Genomic DNA, 21,262 nt, shown 5'->3' on the forward strand with positions numbered 1-21,262 from the left:
ATTCTTTAACTTGCAAATTAAAAAATCTGGTATTTTAAAAGACTAATGTTTTAAAATGCATAAGACTGTTCAGACTGTAATCAAGTTACCTGGCTTAACAAAAATGCATTGGCTGTTTGGGATCTAGTTCCCTTGGCTAAAATTTGGGGATACATATTAAAAATTTTAATATAAAGGTTAGTTTAACACTGTCAAAGATGTTACTTGTTCTGTCTGTACAAAAACTGTGTATTTCATTCAAGAACCAAGAGATAAAAAAAAAAAAACTAGAAGCCAACAGAAGACCTGTTTTTGGGGGTAAGGGGTGAACAGGCAGAAGTGCAGTTCAGCTGGTCATGCATGGTGGGGACAGGTCCTGGGAGGAGTCCACGCATGGTGAAAGAGGGCAAGCTGGCACAAACGCAGTTCATCTAACCCTAAAGAGTCGGATTGGGTGTGTGCCCATTCCATAGAAGGGGCTGAGTGGCCCATCTTTGTTCTCTCTTTTCCCTGCAGATAGACACTGAAAACATGATGGTTAAAATGAGTGATGTGATGATCTGATTAGTATTGCTCAAACTTCCCCTTGGATGTGTTAACATTAAAATTAGGAAGGCCTTAAAAAGAGGGTTAAAAAGTTATTTGTATAATGTGACTTGCTTTTAATGTTTTACAATTAAGATGTTTTTAAAAGTTATAAAAGGTGTTAAGTCTAGCTTTGTGGTATAGTGATGGTGACTGTAATTCTTGCATTAAGGAAAAATTGTCATTTGGGTTTAAAAGTTTTAATGTGTAAAAACAAGCAGCCAAGAGAAAATGAGCGACAGTTGGCCTCAAGATTTTAAGAGATTTTTTTAAAATGCAAATAAAAACTAAAGTATAAAATATTAAAGATGATTAATAGGAGGTTTTAAAAAATTAGGAATGGATTTTTGGATATAAAGTTTAAATGTAAAATTGTTCTTAACATTGGCCTCAATGTGCACAAAGGAAAAATTAGGATTACCAAAATAATGCTATTCCAGTTTGCTCTTATAGGTTGTTTTTTTTTTAAGTTTCCAGTGAGCCCAGAGCAAAGCACAGAGGATTCTTACAAGTTTGTCAGATGTAACTTTGACTCTTAATAAGTTTCAGGTAAGAGCATGCTTAAAAGCTACTTCTGTGTTGACCACCTTGTTGCTTTTAATTGGAGTAAAGTGGCCTTTTATAAGACTCATTGATCTGCAAACTGGTTCAAAGCCAGCCCGGGCAGAAAAAGGTCCCTGTGAGACTGTCACCTCTATTCAGCCAGCAGAGTACTAGCCCTGGACTACAGAGTCAGGGGACAGTACTCAAGCCCCAAGCTCGAGACTCACAGTGGCAGAGTACTAGCCCTGGACTGAAGAGTTAGGGGACAGCATTCAAGCCCTGAGTCTGGGACTCAAAGTGGCAGAGTGCTAGCCTTGAGCTGTAGAGCTGAGGGACAGTGCTCAGGCCCCGAATTCAAGTCCAGTGACCAGCTAAAGGGAAATGCCAATGAGACATTTATCCCAATGTGGAGAAGACACTCCTGGGACAAAAGCAATGGAGGAGCATCCAGAGGCAGTAAGCCACTGCTTGGATGGCAGAAATGTCAGATCCTAGAGTCATTTGTGCGTGGCCCTTCAAAACTGGTCAGAGCCGGGAAGTCATGGGAAGAGTTTGTAAGCATGCCTAATGTCCATGACTATTTACCTTGTAAGGGACAGGAACTTGCCAGTCCTCTGTGATAGTGAAAAGCTAATGTTATAAAATATGGGAGATAGTTTAAATCTCAACCCCTTTATGTGCCAAAAGCTCTAATTGGCAGTAACTATTGAGCTGACACCAGTTATATGAAATTCATCTGCTCAGGAAAAAGTTTGTAAACCTGAGAGTGTGTTTCTATTGATATCTGTCTAAAGGCCTGCAAAGGTAACTTAGGCAATGTTGAAATCATTAGAGATCACATTCCTAAGCCATCTAAAAAGATGCTTTTACAGACCAGAGTGCTAAACAAGCTACACTGCTGTAGCTGGAAAAAAGGTCTGTGCAGTTGTCAAAAGTTAAAATATTGTTCTTAATGACATCTAACCCTGATAGCCTCTTTGTAAAATAGGCTAAGGTTATAGGTTCCTGGCTAGGTAAGATCAACGCCCCTGAAGTCAGCTTGAAGAAGTTACAGAAGATGGACCTTTGCCCTTCTACCCCCATTTTAAGATCAAGGGTCCAGAGTCAGTTATAAAGAGATGAGACAAAATAGATAAAATAATTTTTTTTTTAAAAAAAAGGCATAAAAAATAGTATTAACTGTTGTAGATGTTCAAGGTGTGGAGACTGCATCTGTCAGAGATGTTACAAGACTAAGCCTTCTGAGCCTCCTGTGTCTATTTACAAAAATATCTGGTTAGTAAAAAGTTGTGATTTTGGTAAATTGTCCTGGACTATTGTTTAAAGATCTTAAAAACCAGCAGGATCAAAGCCTGCCAAGCCTATGCAATGTATCTTTAACCAGTCTGTGTAGGAATTTACAGCCCAACATGAGGTGTGACAGTCCCTTGGAGCCAATGAGAGATCCTGCTGCTGCTGCTGCTGCTGTTGCTGCTGCTGCTGCTGCTGCTGCTGCTGCTGCATACCCTAATGGGTAAAGTTCGACGACAGCCTGACAGCCACCTGGAGGAACTCCTGCCTGATTCCATCACCTGAGTCTGCTTCCTGGTTGACTGCTGCTAAATCTAAGATCTTGTGGGACATTCTTTAGGGTGACATCCAGAAACCCTCTCTTCCCACAGTGGATATTGGGGACGAGGATATCACTGGCTTGCTTGCCTTAGGCACTTCAGTGCATAGTGACTGGAAATCCACTCTATGGTCACAGCCTAGTTTGGCTCTGGTATGGTAATAACCTGAGTGTGTTATCAACGGAGGTAATACTCTTAGCCTTAAAATCTAGCAAGCTTCTGCATCACAGTGGTGCCTTAAGGCTGTTCTAAGATAAAGGTTCTGCAAGCCAAAGGAAAATCGGGCAGTTTTAAACTATAGCCACAAAGATGCTCAAGGGATTGTAAAGAAAGAGGATGGTAAAACAAAGCCTTGGGAAAAAAATTGTAAAGGAGAGGGGGATAGTAAAGAAAGCCTTGGAAAAGGAATTGGGGAAAAATTGGTATCCCCTTTGGATATAAAAGGATTTAAAAAGTAAAGATTGTCTTTAATTGTTTAAAAAGAAAAAAAAAGACAAACGTCAGAAAGTTTGAGTATGTAGCAAATGATATGAGTATGTCACAACTGGTATGAGTATGTCTTAAAATTGGAGCTTACAAGTACAGCTGGTATAAAATTAAGTTAACTGTGATACACGGAGTCAGGACTGGTAAAAAAAAAAAAATGTAAGGGGCTCTGGTACTGTTACTTTTGTTACAATCGGACCTTGTATACTCAACAGACTGGTGTCTTTTGTAAAAGAAAAAGATCAGCGCAGTCCATCTATTAGTTCTGAGATCCAAATACCAAACATTGAGAACAACTGACACCCCACAAGATAATACAGAGACACCCTAAATTTTAAGATTAAATTTAGCCCAGAGAAGAAGTGGGGAATGAAGAGTTAAAAATTAGGAACCTCACTTCACCATTACCATTATTAACTTGCTAACTGCTGACTTTGCTTCTGTAAATATGCTTGCATTCAGACCCCCTTTGGCCTGGGAGATAAAATTGGCAGTAACTCAAGTATTGGCCAGCCCAGATGTCCGGATATCAGCCCACCCAGGACAAGGACAGCGGTTATAGATAGCACATGTTCTTCAGTTCCAAATTAATTAAGCCATCCCTGGGACAAACCTTGACAATGACCACCTGGCCAGACCACAAACTGGGCCAAATGTCAACCAATCACAAGTCTGTAACTATGTGAACTCCCCTAACCCTTATTGTCCAAAGTAACCACCCCCCTTGAGTCCCCCGCGCCAATCATTTTACAAAGAGTGTTACAAAATTTCCCGCGTGGCAAAGTGATTGTTGGTGTATATGATGACCTTTAAATGGACCAATCATGGGATGCTTTGTGTTATGCGTTAATCTTGTGGTTTTTGCCTTTAAAAAGGCTTATAACCGCTGCTCGGGGCTCCCTGTCTGCTCAGGACAGAGAGTCCATTTGCGCAAACGTCAAATAAACTCCTCTTGCTTATTGCATCTCCCGGCCTGGAGTCTGAGTTTTCTGGGGCGCCCTCCCGTTGACGAAAGTATCCTAGGGGACTAGGGTCTTTCAAAACCCAAGTAGATTCTTTAGCAGAAATGGTCCTGCAGAACCAGACCTTGACTTCATGAAACAAGATGATCTCTGTCTGGGCAGTGGGAGATTAAGCCTGCTCATGCCTGCTTATAATATTGATTTAGCTTCTGTAATGTCACCCTTGGATTGCACTTGCAGGAAAAAACCATCAGGGACTTTCTTCGCCTGAGTGCATAAGGATGGGGGCAGGTGCACTTTCTTATTTAAAAGGGGCCATAAGACCAGACTGGGCACTGCACTTTTTGGGGCACCTGACTGTCCAGTGTAGTCCCAGACAGTATTAAAGACTTTCTTTTGACTGTACTCTTTGAGCCTGTATGGTCTCTCCTGGTGGTGGGGGGAAGGGGCTTCCCTTCAACAATTGTCTCTTCCACATTGTTCTTAACACTTTGTCATGTATGATATACCAACCTTCAGGCAGATGATAGAATATAGCATAGATGACACAGAATATGGGTTTGTGAAACTTCCATCTATGTAATTGATTCACCAAGGTAATAAGATATAGTAAAATATAGAGAGAGAATTGCTCTTTAACAATTCATGGCCCAAGAATCACTGAGAAATGATGTTTCCAATCTTCACTTTCTATTCAAGAAAAAGAGAAGCAAAGCAAGGACCCAGGCCTGGGGTTAAGCAAAGGCCAACAGGGAGCTGACCACACCACTCAACTCCTCCCTCTCTCCCTTTCCAAAATCAACAAGTAACTTGCCTATATTGTTGTGTGTTTTGTTTTCTGCACTTTGGCCCTCCTCATTGACCCCAGACAGATAGCAGTTGCTGGTGCATCTCCCCCCTGCCTGTCTCCTAAGAGAAGGTGAAGGAGGAGGGAGAGGAGAAAGAGGGAGAGGAGGGAGAAGGAAGAATTTCACATAGAAATCCTTACAACAGCTATACTCTATAATCTTAGTATATCCCTCCCTAACACTTTACACTGGTCCTTGGGCTTGAACTCAGGGTATGTGCACTATCCAAGCCTTTTGTGTGTGTGTGTGTGTAAGGCTAGTGCTCTACCAGTTCCACCCATAGCTCCATTTCCTACTATTCAGTAGTTTATGGAAGGGAAGAGTCTCATAGACTTTCCTGACCTGGCTGGCTTTGAACCCCAACCCCCAGATCTCAGTACAATGAGTAGCAAGGATTATGTGTGTGTGTCACTGGTCCATGGCTTTCTGATTTTCATGATCCTGTCTCTGTTATAGAGAGATTCCCAACCCATACATCCTGTTGTCACCACCAATAAATCTAAGGATTTCAATTCTACTGTGCATCCCCTAAATCTCTATCTCTCTGGCCTGTCTTCAGTCTGGGGTTCCAAGTCCTGTCTCAGGCATCAGCCACACAGCTTTGAAAATCTCCACTCCCCAGCTCTGAATTCAGCCTGGAGCTCCGGAACCTGTGAGTGTGCCCAGCTGTGTGTGCCCTGTCCTTCCCAGCTGTGGGTGTTGCAAAGTGGGGGGGGGGGGGAGAGGATGAGATTGAGCGATAAAGTGACACATTAACTAAATAGGAGCAAAGGCCTCCCCTTCTATCCTCAAACGCCTAAACACACACTGCCCCAGCCATCCCTGCTTGTCACCTCCACCGCCACCATGCTGGCCTCAGGCATGCTTCTGGCGGCCATCCTGGCCTGCCTGAGCGCCATGGTGCTGATGTCTGTCTGGAACCAGAAGTTCTGGAAGAAGCTGCCTCCTGGCCCCACCCCACTGCCCCTCATTGGGAATTACCTCCAGCTGGACACAGGAGACATGTACAATGCCCTTATGAAGGTACGGCCTGGCAGGGAGAAGGGTTATGCCTGGAAGATATAGAATTTGCCTCTGTTTCACCTGGCTACATTGGCAGAATATTGGTAGGGTAAACCAGAGGGTTAGCCAGAGTTTGGCAGATTGAGTGGATGAATGCAACCTGGGAACAACCAGATCTTGGGATGTTCCATTCCTTGCTTTTCAACATCAGATTGAGTGGAGCACCATTTATTTGATCTCATGCCTGTGTCATCCTAGCAACTCAGGAGGCTGAGATCTGAGGATTGCAGTTCAAAGCAGCCCAAGCAGGAAAGTCCGTAAGACTCTTTATCTCCAGTGAACCACCAAGAAAGCCAGAAGTGGAGCCGTGGTTCAAGTGGTAGAGCACCAACCTTGAGAGAAAAAAAGGCAAGAAAGATGGGGTTGGAGGCATGGCTCCATTGGTAGGGGGCTAGCTAATAAGTAAATGCATCAAGTACCCAGTTTGAGTCCCAGTCTCAGACCAAAAAAAGAAAAAAAAGAGAGAGAAAGAAACAAAGAAACAAAGAAAAGAAGGAAGGAAGGAAGGGAGAAAGAGAAGAGGAAGAGAGAAAGAGAGAGAAAGAAAGAGAGAGAAAAAGAAAAAGACAGAGAAGGAGAGGGACGGAGGGAGAGACAGAGAAAGAAACAAACAAACAAACAAACAAAGAGAAAGAAAGAAAAGGAAGAAAGCCAAGCAAGAACATGAGGCCTTGAGTTCAAGGTCCAGTAGCGGCATGCCTGTGTGCATGCACACACAGGACATAGGTCAGAACTGACTTCTGGGGGGACACGGCCTGTGAGCCAAAGCGATCTCCACTCCCTTCATGCCCCTTCAGATCAGCGAGCGCTATGGGCCTGTGTTCACCATCCACCTGGGGATCCGCCGCGTCGTGGTGCTGTGTGGGTATCAAACTGTGAAGGAGGCGCTGGTGGATCAGGCGGAGGAATTCAGCGGGCGAGGCCAGCAGGCCACTTTTAACATGCTCTTCAACGACTATGGTGAGGGAGCCATCACTGGTGGACAGTGTAGCCAGAGCCTCCTAATGGCCTCGTTTTGCCCTGTTTTCCACTGGTGTCTCTCTGTCCATCTCTGTGCCCATCCAAGGTCTTCTTGTGCATCCCATTTTCTCCCTGTCTCTACCTCTGTCTCTTTCTTTCACACTAGGTAACTTTTCTTTCTTAGAAACTCTTGAGAAACCATGTCAGCTCTGGTAGCTCATGCCTGTAGTCTGAGCTACTGGGTTTCAGAACCACAGTCCAAAGCCAACCAAATCCAAGATTGTTATCTCCAATGAACCAGAAAAAAACAAAAAAAAACAGAAATGGAGCTGTGACTCAAGTAGTAAAGCAATAATTGTGAATGGATAAAGCTGATAGGACTCAGGCCCTAAGTTTGAGCTGAGAAGTGGCACAAAATATTTAAAAATAAGAAGAAGAGGAAGAAGGACAGGAAGGAGGGGAAGAGGAGGAGGAGGAGGAGGAGGAGGAGGAGGAGGAGGAGGAGGAGGAGGAGGAGGAGGAGGAAGAACTTTTTGAGAGCCTCCCTATTGGAATCTAGCTTTTTCCTCCTTTTCCTCATGTTTTTGTGTTTTGGTCATGCTCAGATTCTCTATTTCCCTAAAATTCTTTGTCCCTTCCCCCTTTTCTCCTCCTGAATCTCATGCAAAATCATCTTGAATGTTCCCATACTTCGATTTCCCAGAAATAACCTCTCCTCTTCCCAGACCTTCTCTGGGTCCTCTTCCCTGATTTCTGCTTCTTGTCCAACTCAGTATGGAAAATGTCACACACTTTGTACCCGTGCCAGATCTCTACCATCTTAGCCCCTTCTTTCCCTCTTCCCTTCCTTCTTCCCTTCCCTTTCTGCACTGGAGTAGCTCTGAATCTCTCTTACTACTTCTGTCTCACCTGCCTGCCTTCTTCCTCCTCATCCTCCTCTTCCTCCTTCTCCTCCTCCTCCTCCTCCTTCTTCAGCTCTCTCTCTCTCTGTCTCTGTCTCTCTGTCTCTGTCTCTGTCTCTCTCTCTCTCATGTGTGTGTATGTGTTTGTGTGTGTGTGTGCATGCGTGTGCAAGTACTGGTGCTTGAACTCAGGGCCTGGGTGCTGTCCCTCAGGTTGTTTTGTTTTGTCACTCAGAGATGGCACTCTAACACTTGAGCCACAGCTCCACGCTAGCTTTTTGCTGGTACATTGGACAAGAGTCTCACAGGCTTTCCTGCCCAAGCTGGCTTTGAACCATGATCCTCAGATCTCAGCCTCCTGAGTATCCAGGATGCCTGGTGTTGAGCCACTGGCACCCAGCCTTCTAGCTTGCCTTTCCATGTCTCTCTTCTTTTTGACTTCTCCCCACTCAGGCACTTTTTCTGTGTGGGTCTGAGACTGGCTCTACATAACTCTTCTTTGTGCTCTTTTCTTCTCCCCTCTCTTCCTGTCTCTTCCTCTCCCCTCCTCTCCTCTCTCTTCTTTGGTCTTCCCTTCCCTATCTTCCTCCATCCTCCCTTTCCCTCCTCCCCTTCTTCCTCCCCCTCTTCTTCCTCGGTCTCCCTCCCCCCACCTTTGCCCTTCTTCCTCTCAGGCTCCCTCACTCGGGAGGTGGGTAGCCCCCCATGCCCTCCCAGTCCCCCTCCCCCGTGACCCCCACACACACCACCTCTTCCAGGCGTAGCTCTGAGCAACGGGGAGCGCGCCAAGCAGATGCGGCGCTTCGCCATCTCCACGCTGCGGGACTTTGGCGTGGGCAAGCGCGGCATCGAGGAGCGCATCCAGGAGGAGGCAGGCTTCCTCATCAAGACCTTGCGGGGTACCCAAGGTGAGCCACGGCCGGGCCAAGTGGGGGGTCCTCTGACTTGTTGGGCGAAAGGGAAACAAAACATTGTGATTGCGCATATGGGGCTCACAGCCAGGCCTGCGCTGCACTGCGAGGCCTGGAACTCGGGGTCAGAAGTTTGATGCTCCTCAAATGCTCTACTGACACAGCCCACCAAGGTGACTTTTTTTTTCTTTTGTCAGTCGTGGGGCTTGAACTCTGGGCCTGGGCGCTGTCCCTCAGCTCTTCAGCTCAAGGCGAGCACTCTACCACTTGAGTCACTGCACCACTTCTAGTTTTTGAGTGGTTTACTGGAGATAAGCGTCTCATGGACTTTCCTGCCCAGGCTGGCTTCCAACCATGATCCTCAGATCTCAGCATCCTGAGTAGTTAGGATGACGGGCGTGAGCCACCAATGCCCTCCTGGCTTCAAGTTGACTGTTCTCATCTTTCCTTAACCCTGCCAACCCCTCCAGGTGCCTTTGTTGACCCCACCTTCTACCTGAGCCCAACTGTCTCCAATGTCATCAGCTCCGTGGTGTTTGGGGACCGCTTTGACTATGAGGACAAAGAGTTTCGGTGCCTGCTAAAGACGATGATGGTGATCAACGCATTTTCAGTTTCTCCTGTGGGCCAGGTGACCAGTGCCCGCTCTGCCTACTGTATGCACCACCATGCCTGCTAATGGCTTAAACTCAGGGCCTGGGCACAGTTCCTGAGCTTTTTCACTCAAGGTAGTGCTCTACCACTTGAACCACAGCATCCCTTCTGGCTTTTCAGTGATTCATCAGAGATACCAGTCTCACAGACTTTCCTGCCCTGGGCTGGCTTTGAACCACAAGTCTTCAGATCTCAGCCTTCTGAGTAGCTGGGATGCCAGGAGTGAGCCACCAGCGCCCATTTTAATTGTCTTTCTTTCTTATCTCCTCTTCTTCCCACCCTCCAGATCTATGACATGTTCTATTCCATCATGAAACACTTTCCAGGGCCACAGAGAAAGATCGTTAAAAACCTTCGGGGGCTAGAGGACTTCATAATCAAGAAGGTAGAACAGAACCAGCGCACCCTGGACCCCAACTCCCCACGAGACTTCATCGACTCCTTCCTCATCCGTATGCAGGAGGTACTGCCAGTAGCATCCCCTGGGGGTGGGGGGCAGGGAGAACTAGGAAAGAAGGAAGCCAAGAAGAAGGAAATCAGGCTAGGGAGTGTAGAGGAGAAAGGCCCAATCAAATGTGGCCCCGTGCTAATCATCCTCACACTCCCTCTCATAATTAAACATCCTGGTTCCAGGTGCCACTGACTCACACCTGTCATCCTAGCCACTCAGGAGGCTGAGATCTGGGGATCATGGTGCAAAGCTAGTCTGGGCAGCAAAGTCTGTGAGATTTTTTATCTCCAATGAACCACTAAAAAGCCAGAAGTAGAGCTGCAGCTTAAGTGGTAGAGCACCAGCCTTGAGCAAAACCACTAAAGGATCATGCCCAAGCTCTGAGATGAAGCCCCAGTATCTACACATACACACACACACACACACACACACACACACACACACACACACACACACACCACTTTCATCTACTAAGCCCTTGGTATAGGACATGGGTAAGCAAACCCTCACAAGAACCATGTTTACAAGACACCACCGTGTGCATGGTGTTATTTTAGCTTGCTTGCTTGCTTGCTTTTGTATGTGTGAGTGCCATACTGAGGCTTGAACTCTGGGCCTGGATGCTGTCCAACTTTCCCACTCAAAGCTAGTGTCCTGCCACTTGAGCCATAGCTCCACTTCCGGCTTTCATTGATTATTTTTTGCTGATTAAGTGGAGATAAGAGTTTTATTAATGGTACTTTCCTTGCCTGGGCTGGCTTCGAACTGAAACCCTCTAGATCACAGCCTCCTGAGTAGGTAGGATGACAGATGTGAGCCACAGCACCTGGCCTCTTGACCCCAGTTTTACAGAGGAAGGACGTACAGCCCAGAGACGCGAATGCCTTCCCTAGGCACACACGGAGGAGAGCGTGAACCCTAGCTCCTCCCAACTCTATGGCTCTAAGCCTTTTAGGCTCTATTCTGTCTTCTATTTCTTGATATCAGATACACCTGGGGGGCCAGGTGGCCTGGCTTTACAGGTGACCTGACATGGGAGGCTCACACCCTAATCTGTATGACAGTCTCCCATCTGGGAACAAAACAAAAGTTGAGGATTTATGAAATCTGATGGTTAAAGGATTTGGAAATGTTTTAAGGTACTTAAAGGAGTCAGATGCTATCACTGAAAGTTCTGTCTCAGAGAATGTGTCTCTATATCACCCTCATGGTGACATACCTGCCCTTTTTTTACCTAGGCCCTCCCTTGCTTTCTAAATACCCTGACCATTTAGAGTAACAACAGCCAGGCATCAGTGGCTCATGCCTATAATTTCAGCTACTCAGGAGGCTGAGTTTCAAGGGTCATGGTTCAAAGCCAGAAGGGGCAGGAAAAGCTGTGAGACTTTTATCTCCAATTAACCAACAAAACAGAACAGAATAGAACTAGAGCTGTGGAGCATTAACCTTTGAGCACAAAAGCTCAAGGTCAATGCTCAGGCCCTGAATTCAAACCCTAGGACTGGCACAAAAACAACTGACCAGGAAAAAAAAATGAGTAACAACCAAAGGACAAAGGACAGATATTTGGGGTTTGTTTGTTTGTTTTTGTCAGTGGTGGGGCTTGAGCTTGGGCCTGTGTGCTGTCCCTGAGCTCTTCAGCTCAAGGCAAGCGCTTTACCAATTGAGCCACAGCACAATTTCCAGTGTTCGGTGCTTAATTGGATGTAAGGGTCTCACAGACTTTCCTGACCAGGCTGGCTGTGAACCTCCTGAGTAGCCAGGATTACAGGTGTAAGCCACTAGCACCTGGCAGGACAGGTAGTTTCAGCTTGGCAGAAAAGCACAGCCAGGAGCCAGGACAGTGGAGCAAGCCTGGCAGATCTAGAATTCATCTTTCTAAGGATCATGGTTCAAAGCCAGCCCAAGTAGGAAAGTCCATGAAACTCCATGAAACTCTGATCTCCAATGAACCACCAAAAAAGCCAGAAGGGGAGTTGTGACTCAAGGGATTGAGTGCAGGCAGTGAGCAAGAAAGAAAATCAGGGACAGTGGCCAGGCCCCAGGACACACACACACACACACACACAGACACACACACACACACCATCAGAATGAACCCAAGATGGCATTTGATAGACAGATTCAAGCTGAGGCCTCTCTTCCTGCAGGAGAAGAAGAAAAACCCCAACACAGAGTTCTCTATAAAGAACCTGGTGGTGACAGCACTGAGTCTCTTCTTTGCAGGCTCCGAAACAGTCAGCAACACGCTCCGTTATGGCTTCCTGCTGCTCCTGAAACATCCCGAGGTGGAGGGTAAGGCTGAAGGACAACAGGAAGCCGGGGACTCCTTCCGTAGGCCCTCCAAACTTCTCTGACACCGGGGCATGCCCACAAGCATTGATCCTCAGACATGCCCTGCTTTGCATAGTTGCGGATTGTAAGTTGTCAAAATGGCACACGTTCCTGGTCAATTAGAGATCTAGGTTGAAAATCAAATATGAAGCCAGGTGCTGGTGGCTCCTGTGTGTAATCCCAGCTTATTCAGGAGGCTGAGATCTGAGGATCATGATTGGAAGCCAGCCCAGGCAGGAAAGTGTGAGACTCTTTATCTCCAGTGAACCACCCAAAAGCCGGAATTGGTGCTGTGGCTCAAGCGGTAGGGCGCTCTTTGGACTCTCGTCCTTGCACCCCTAAACACACACCCCTTCTGCATCAGCCAAAGTCCATGAAGAGATTGACCGGGTGATCGGAAGGAACCGGCAGCCTCAGTTCGAGGACCGCCACAAGATGCCCTACACAGAGGCGGTGATCTACGAAATCCAGAGATTCACCAGCTTTGCCCCCATGGGCATCCCTCGCCGGGTCACCAAGGACACCAGATTCCGAGGCTTCTTCCTCCCTAAGGTGCACACCTCCCCACTCCCCGGGACCCCAGAACGAGTTTCCACCCGCAGCTTTCAAACCCTCACTCCATTTTCTCACCCACCAATTCCTGACCCTCCATGTCACCCCAGAGGTCGCTCTCAGACTCATCCTGCTATTCTCTCCCCCCCCCCCTGCCATCTGAATGTCTCAAGGGGGATTTGACCCCCTGGTTCCCAGCTCCCTGTCTTGAGACAGGTAACCTTCCTAGTCCAGTCCCCCTCAAAAAAAAAATTCCTACCTTGAAAGATACCAGCTGCAACTGGGTGCCAGTGCTCACCTCTGTAATCCCAGCTACTCAGGAGGCCAAGATCTGAGGATGGTGGTTCCAAGCCAGCCAGGGCTGGAACACCCATGAGACTCGGATCTCCAGTTAACCAGCAAATAGCCAGAAGTGGAGCTGTGGCTCAAGGTGGTAGAGCACTCGCCTTGAGCAAAAAAGCTCAGAGACAGCACCTAGGCCCTGAGTTCAAACCTCAGTACTGGCATCAAAAGAAAAGCCAGGACTGGGCATTGGTGGTTCATGACTATAATCCCAGCTACTCAGGAAGCTGAGATCTGAGGATCATGGTTCAAAGCCAGCCCGGGCAGGAAAGTCCATAAGACTCTTACCTCCAATGCATCACCAGAAAACCGGAAGTGGAGCTGTGGCTCAAATGGTAGAAGTCTAGCCTTGTGTGAAAAAGCGCAGGGGCAGTGCCCAGTCTCTGAGCTCAGGCCCCAGGACCAGTGTACCTGTGAACACACACACACACACACACACACACACACATACACACAGCATGTGCCAGTGAGTCCCAGACCCTCTGCTTCAAGAGATCCAGACCTTATATTTCCCATGCATCTGCCTCAAGCGATCCTGCTCCTCCAAATTCCCTCCCTCATGGACCCCCCGCCCAGCTCCACTGGCTGCTTCTGTTTCTCTTCACCTGGGTCTCTGCAACTTCCCACCCTCCCACCATCTCTACTAGAGTCTCTGCCTTGAGCACACTAATCGTTTAACCTTCCTAATCAAATCTCCCTTTCTCTTCCTCCTCCTCTTCTCCCTCCTTTTTTCAGGGTACTGAAGTGTTCCCCATGCTGGGCTCTGTGCTGAATGACCCTAAGTTCTTCCCCAACCCTAGAGATTTCAACCCTCACAACTTCCTGGATGACAAGGGACAGTTTAAGAAGAGTGATGCTTTTATTCCCTTTTCCATCGGTGAGTGTCCAGTGTTTGCCACCAGGCCATGGCCCACAGCAAAGGGGTCAGCTGTATAGGCCAGCCCCCTCTCTGAGCTACGGCCTCATTAATACCTTTCTCCGGCTTGGAAGTTCCTCTTGCAACCAACTAGGAGAATCACAAATAAGTGTAAAGTGCCAAGCATTTATATCCAGGACAAAAGTAATGTGCAAACCCCTTTCAGAGATGGACAGGGATCGGGGGAGGGATCAAGGGTCAGTTAGTCATAGGTCTTTCCAAAGACACAACCAATTCTTCCAGCTCTTAGAAAGAGGATGGGATCTGGGTGCTGATGGCTCACACTGGTCACCCCAGCTCCTCAGGAGGCTGAGATCTGAGGATTGTGGTTCAAAGCCAGCTGGAAGAGGAAAGTCCATAAGACTCTTATCTCCAATGAACCACTGAGAGCCAGAAGTAAAGGTGTGTCTCAAGTGGTAGATTGCTAGATTTGAGAGGGAAATAAAAGCTAAGGAAAAGTACCAAGGTTCTGAGTTCAAGACCCAGGACTGACACAAGAGAAAAGCAAGAAAGAGAAGGAGTGAGGGAGAGAGCAACGGAGGGAGAGTGCATGCCTAGAATGCAGGAAGCCCTGGGTTCCATTCCTCAGCACCACATAAACAGAAAAGGCCGGAAGTGACACTGTAGCTCAAGTGGTAGAGTGCTAGCCTTAAGCAAAAGAAGCTCAGGGACAGTGCCCAGGCCCTGAGTTCAAGCCCCAGGACTGGCAAATAAACAAAAAAAAGGACAAAAAGAGAAGAGAGAGGGAGGGAGAGAAAGAGGGAAGAAAAGGAAGGAAGGAAGAAAAGGAAGGAAGGAAGGAAGGAAGGAGAGAGGGAGGGACATGGTAGCACAGTGGTCTTATTGAGTGTATTTTGGATACAGGTGTCTAGATTTCCCATTGCTCCAGCTTGGCATGGACCACCCCATCTCTTATATGAGGGACTCTGGGCTCAGAGAGACTTAGAACCTTGTGGAAAGTCTCTCCGAGATTTAGAGCCCCCTCCCCTCCTCTATGGAATGCAGCTGGAGGCTCCATATTGAAACTAGGCCTCAGGGAGTTGGCTTCACCCCTGCTCTCCTCCCTCTTCTCCTCTGCAGGAAAGCGGTACTGCCTGGGAGAAGGCCTGGCTAAAATGGAGCTCTTTCTCTTCCTCACCACCATCTTGCAGAACTTCCGCTTCAAGTCCCCAAAGGCTCCCCAGGACATCACAGTGGACCCTGATTCCTTAGGCTTTACCAGAATCGTACCGAAATACACCTTGGGTTTTCTGCCTCTCTGAGCCAGGCTTGTGCCCAGGAAGGAAGTGTGGGTGGGGCTGGGGGAAAATAGAGGGCAGAGAGTGGACCAGATGCATAGGAGAGGAAGAAAGAATAAGAATGAGAAGGGGAGGGATAAATGAGAACGCTGGAAGAGATGACCTTGATCTAGGTATATTTTATTCATAAACTGCTTTGTCACATGGCAACTCCTCTGTACAACTACTTAAAGATAATTTTTAAAGAGTAAAGAATAAAAAGAAGGGCTGGGAAGGTGGCTCAGTGGTAGAGCGCTTGTCTTGCGTGCATGAGGCCCTGGGTTTGATTCCTCAGCACCACATAAGCAAAAAGAAAAAAGCCAGAAGTGGCGTTGTGGCTCAAGTGGTAGAGCGCTAGCCTTGAGCTGAAGAGCTGAGGGACAGCGCCCAGGCCCAGAGTTCAGGCCCCACCACCAGACCCAAAAAAAAAAAAAAAAAAAAGAATAAAAAGAAAACATACCTTGAAAAGGAACAGAAGAGGGAGAATGTATTCTATTGAGGAAGAATATCAATAATTATAGATAGTAATAATAATAAATAATACTAATAATAATAATAGATATTTTTCATCATGCAAGTCAGCTCTATGCTACAAATAGCTTATGATCCTCTCACTTGAGTGTTTGCAACCCATGCGAAGTGTTCCAGCCTGCTTTAAAAGAAACAAAGCTGCCAGTCGCTGATGGCTCACACCTGTCATCCTGGCTACTCAGGAAGCTGAGATCCGAGGATCACAGTTCAAAGGCAGCCCTGGCAGAAAAGTCCATGAGACTCCAGTGAACAAGCAAAAAGCCAGAGGTATTTTAACGATAATGAAAAAATGTTATGAAGTTGGGCATTGGATCCACAAACCATGTGAATATAAAAGTCATTAAATCATACATATTAAGTGGGTAAATCGTATGATATATGAATTATAGCTCAATAAAACTTTTTTAAAATGGGAAAAAAGCCAGAGATGGAAGTGTGGCTTAAGTGGTAGAGCACTAACCTTGAGGAAAAGAGCCAAGCAATAGCTGAGGCCTTGAGTTGAAGACTGTGTACTAGAACACACACACACACACACACACACACACACACACATTTCAAAACAGAACAGGACATGATCAAAACAAGCACATAAAACAAAACTCAGAATTTCATTAGCTCCCTGGGAGATATAGATAAATTGATCAATTGATAGATCAATAGATAGATATCTCAACTATATATTAGTCATTACTACATATTATATACTATACTGTATGTAATAATATACAATGTATATCATTTAAATATAGCATAATTTACATTAAATATATAATAATTTGTGTAATATAATAATATGTTATATTTAATAAATATACTATAACATAGAATATATTACATATATTAGGATATATTTATACTATATAATAGTATATAGTATCATAGCATATAATACATACTACATACTAGTATATGCTATATACTAGTATGTATAGTACACTATTATATGCTGCACAATATATTATATATAGCATGTTATACATTATATTATAATGTTATAATATATAATCTAATATAAATATAATACATGTATTTATAGATAGACTATGTAATTGTGTGATTTTTTTATATATATTAATTACATATACACACATTATATACAGTGGGCACTGGTGGCTCACACCTGTAATCCTAGCTACTAAGGAGACTGAGATCTGATGATAGTTCAAAGCCTGTCCTGGCAGGAAAGTCTATGACACTTATCTCCAATAAACTACCAGAAAACTGGAAGTGGTGCTGTGGCTCAAGTGGTAGAGCGCTAGCCTTGAGCTGAAGAGCTGAGGAACAGAGCCCAGGCCCAGAGTTCAAGCCCCATGACTCACACACACACACACACACACACACACACAAAATACCTATAATACACCACAAAATTCTGTAATATAGCGAAAACTCCATGATACAGAATTATATATGTATATGTGTATATGTATATATGCACATATACATATATATATTTAAACGCATGCTACAGTGAAGCCACAAGAAGTGACCCGTGATATGGTGAGGGAAGTCTGGATTTATCCCCTCAGTGGCTAAGTCTTGGTCTACTTGTCTTAGTTTTTCTGGAACTCAGAACACAACCTCCAGAACAGATTTCTAGGCCCTCATAGCTCCCACTAAACATGCAGCTTCTCCTCTGAGGTTTCCCCCCACTCCCCCCAAATCTCTCTCCCTCTATTGTAGCGTGCAGGTGAACAGCCCCTCCCCCCATCTCCCAGATGGAGCTGAGGTTGGATGAGCTCTGCTGTATTCTGGTCCCTGCACCCTGTGGCCTGTGGACCCAGGGAGCCCTGGGCCCCCTCCCACACCCTCCCACCCAGCCCAGGACCCGCTGTATCCTTGGCACCATCCATGCAGGCCTGTGGCTGGTACTGGGGACCTGAAGTACAGTCTCCAGCCACTTGGGAACATTGTGGCTCTTGGGGTAGTCCTAGCAAGCGGGTTGTACCTGGACACCCCCTCCAAAGCCTGAAGTGAGGCCTAAAACCACTGGAGAGCTCCTAGATGTGTCCAGATCATGGGGGTCTGTCCCCTGAGAGCTTCGGGGGACTACCATGGAATTGCTAGATGAAGGAGTCTTGGTTCCACCCCCTCATGAAGACCACAGGTACCTGGGGCAGGTCTCCACCCCCCTGCCCCAGGCCAGGATGGGAGCCCTGGGGCTGCATTCGATTAGGGTAACCAGTTGGGGACCTCAGCACCTGCCATCTATGGATCCATCCTGCCCCCAGCTACTGGCCTTGTGTGATGGCGTCAGCCATGCCCAAGGCACTTTGATAGCAGTTCCTCAGGGATCTGGATGTGGAAATAGTTACTCAAGGGTGTATGTGTGTGTGTGTGTGCACGTGCGTGTGCCAAGTGTAATATCATCTTGAACAGCCTATAATTTATATTTCATCTGTGATGTCTTTATCTAATGTGTGTGTCAAGACTGATTAAGGCTGATGAATCTCGATCTTCAGATCTCAGCCTTCTGAGTAGCTAGGATGACAGACATGAGCCACTGGCGCCCGGCTCATTTTCATTTTTAAACAACTAGTGTTTATTAAAATTAATACCAAGTGGAGGGGGGACCAAGATGGCGACGGGGCAGTAGGGAAACGCCACAGCTCTCTCCAACCAAAACTAGAGTTCGAGTTCCAACGTTTAATCTCCCCAAGAGACCGACAACAACAAAAAGACGAACACTCAGAGAAAAACCAGAGGTGGAAAATAACAAAAAAAGAAAGAGAGGAAAAGAAGAATTTCAGAACAGAGAAGAGCGAAGACCCCTCCCCCAACCTTTACTGGCCGCGCGGCAGTGCGCCAAGCCGCCGGCCAGCCGGCCCCACGGGGGCTGCCGGAGCCACAGAGACACAGGGGGCTGCTTGCAGATCACCAGGTACCGGATTGCAGAACAGCGGATCGCCAGGAACAGAGAAACCTACCAGCCGGGAGTCTCCACGAGGATCCCACCCCCACCCATCACTCTCCACCGGAGCAGAGAGGCTCCATCCCGCCAAAGCCGCCCGGCACCAGCAGCGCGGCAAAGGGACCTGTCGGCAGACCACCCGCCCAATCGCGATCGCAACTACCCGGCGGGGGGCCGCCCAACCCAGCCCGCAACCACAACTGGGTGAGTACCCAACAGGGGACAGTGAATCCCTCAAGGGAGACCAGAGCTAGAGGGAATCCCCAGACCCTGACCTAGACTCCCTACCCCAACACCCGGACCACAGGACCCACTAAAACTGGGAACTGTTCGAGAGCTCCACCAGCCGGTGGAGCACACTCTGCTGGCCAGGCCAGAGCAAGAGTGCTCCTGGAAGGGAGCTTAAATGCCCAAGCCAGGAACAGCACCCCTGGGTCAAGACTACCAACAGTAGAAGAAATTTGAACTGTGTCCTCCAGGCTGCATAACCTAGGTGGTATACACATTAGCACAGGCCTAACCAGCACCCTCCAGGCTGGGGCCGGAACCAGGCCTGGGGACCCGCACCTGAACAAAGCAAAAAGGGTCAGAAGTGGGGCTGTGGCTCAAATGGTAGGGTGCCAGCCCTGAGCTGAAGAGCTGAGGAACAGCACCCAAACCTAGAGTTCAAGCCCACAACCAGCCCAAAACAAACAAACAAAAACACATCAGGAGCCCATAGCAGACTCCAGTATTTGGGAGAGTGCATCCAGAGCATCTGATCTTCCCAAGAGCACCCGCAGGAGCAAACACAAGCAGTCTAGGCTGCTCAACCCTTCCAAAGGCGGGAATTGCTACAGCAGAGAGCTGAGAATCCTAAGTGAATAGCAGCTGGAAATAGGCTCCCAACAGAATCCAGATCAGGCACAGACTCTCTCTACCAATACAGAATCAGCAACCAAGCAAAGACAGACACACCAAAACAAGATTGAAGAGCAGTCTCCTGAACCCCCATGCGAAAATCACAGAGAAAAATCACAAGGTTTACCACTACCCAGGACAGCAAGCTCACCTCAAAAGCCAGCAGCCACGCAGGGGAGAGCCCCAGTGGGAGCAAAGCAGGAATGGAAGACAAAAACTACATCCAAGGGTTGCTGGAGGCAATGACTCAAGAAATAAAGCGAGAAATGGATCAGAAATTGAAAGAGCACAAGGATGAACTATCAAAAGATATACAGGACATCAAACAAAAGTTGGATGCAAAAATAGAAGCTGCACAAACCTCAGTAAGAAGTGAGATAAACGCCAAATTAGAGGTAATGCATACTGATCTCACCTCATTGAGAGGTGAGATCAGTACTCTGAGAACCAACATTGAATCCATAAAGGGATCCATTTCCACCATGCAAACCACAATAGAAGCCACGGTCAACAGAGTGAATGAAATGGAAGGTAGAGTGTCAGATACAGAAGACAGAATACACCAACTGGACCAAAAAGTGACAGATATGGAAAAATCACTCAAATTAAACCAAAGGGAAATTCAAGAGCAAGCAGATAATGCTAAAAAAATTTAACCTTCGCATAATCGGAGTGGACGAAGGTGAGGAATTCCAGAGCAAGGGAATGCAACACCTATTTAACAAGATAGTCAATGAAAATTTTCCCCAACTCAAAAACAACCATCTTAACTACATCACAAAAGCTTATCAAACACCCAACAAGCAAGATCCCAGGAGAAACACTTCTAGGCACATTATAGTAAAAATGATGGATCTGAATAATAAGGAAACAATCCTGCATGCAGCAAAAATGAAGAAGGAGCTATACTACAACGGGAAAAAAATTAGAATCACTGCAGATCTCTCCACACAAACAATGAATGCAAGAAAAGCCTGGGAAAGCACCATACGAGCCCTGAGAGCCAATAACTGCCAACCCAGACTGATATACCCGGCAAAGCTAGCATTCACATTCGATGGAGAACTGAAAACTTTTAATAGCAAAGAAAAACTAAATGAATACATAAACATTAAGCCAGCATTACAAAGAATTCTAAGAGGGGGGACACAACCTGAAGAAAGCAACCAGGAACTGGGACCTGCCCCAAACAGGCATTACTCAAAGTCTAACTGAGCAAGCCCAGGAGGAAAGGAAAAAAGAAAAACTTAGGAAAACGGAATGGCAGGGACAACAATGCATCTCTCTATACTTTCTCTTAATATAAATGGGCTGAATTCACCAATTAAAAGAAAACGAACTGAGGACTGGATCAGAAAACAAGACCCATCCATCTGTTGCCTTCAGGAGACCCACCTCTCAGCCAAACATACAAACAAACTCAGAGTGAAGGGGTGGAAAAGGATCTACCAATCAAATGCCCCCAATAAGAAAGCAGGTGTAGCAATCCTGATATCTGACAAAATAAACTTTTCATTAAAATCAGTACAGAAAGACAAGGACGGAC

General features: G+C 46.6%; 1 protein-coding gene across 1 annotated transcript; it reads left to right on the forward strand.

Moving 5' to 3' along the window:
- The first annotated feature begins 5,851 nt into the window (after positions 1 to 5,851).
- LOC122097432 (cytochrome P450 2A13-like) lies at positions 5,852 to 15,582 on the forward strand. Its single transcript, XM_042667922.1, has 9 exons — positions 5,852 to 6,036; positions 6,873 to 7,035; positions 8,696 to 8,845; positions 9,319 to 9,479; positions 9,789 to 9,965; positions 12,104 to 12,248; positions 12,652 to 12,839; positions 13,917 to 14,058; positions 15,178 to 15,582. The coding sequence occupies exons 1-9, from the start codon at positions 5,860 to 5,862 to the stop codon at positions 15,357 to 15,359; spliced, it is 1,485 nt and encodes a 494-aa protein (XP_042523856.1). The 5' UTR covers positions 5,852 to 5,859; the 3' UTR covers positions 15,360 to 15,582.
- The last annotated feature ends 5,680 nt before the right edge of the window (positions 15,583 to 21,262 follow it).

This window comes from Dipodomys spectabilis, unplaced genomic scaffold (assembly GCF_019054845.1).
Source record: "Dipodomys spectabilis isolate Male_0828 unplaced genomic scaffold, ASM1905484v1 ptg000422l, whole genome shotgun sequence".
In the NCBI taxonomy this organism is placed as follows: domain Eukaryota; kingdom Metazoa; phylum Chordata; class Mammalia; order Rodentia; family Heteromyidae; genus Dipodomys; species Dipodomys spectabilis.

Coding starts and splice junctions, on each gene's coding strand:
- LOC122097432 (XM_042667922.1), top strand. CDS start 5,860: ATGCTGGCCTCAGGCATGCTTCTGGCGGCCATCCTGGCCTGCCTGAGC. Junction 9,966..12,103: donor TCCTCATCCGTATGCAGGAG/GTACTGCCAGTA, acceptor CTCTTCCTGCAG/GAGAAGAAGAAAAACCCCAA. Junction 14,059..15,177: donor TTTTATTCCCTTTTCCATCG/GTGAGTGTCCAG, acceptor TCTCCTCTGCAG/GAAAGCGGTACTGCCTGGGA.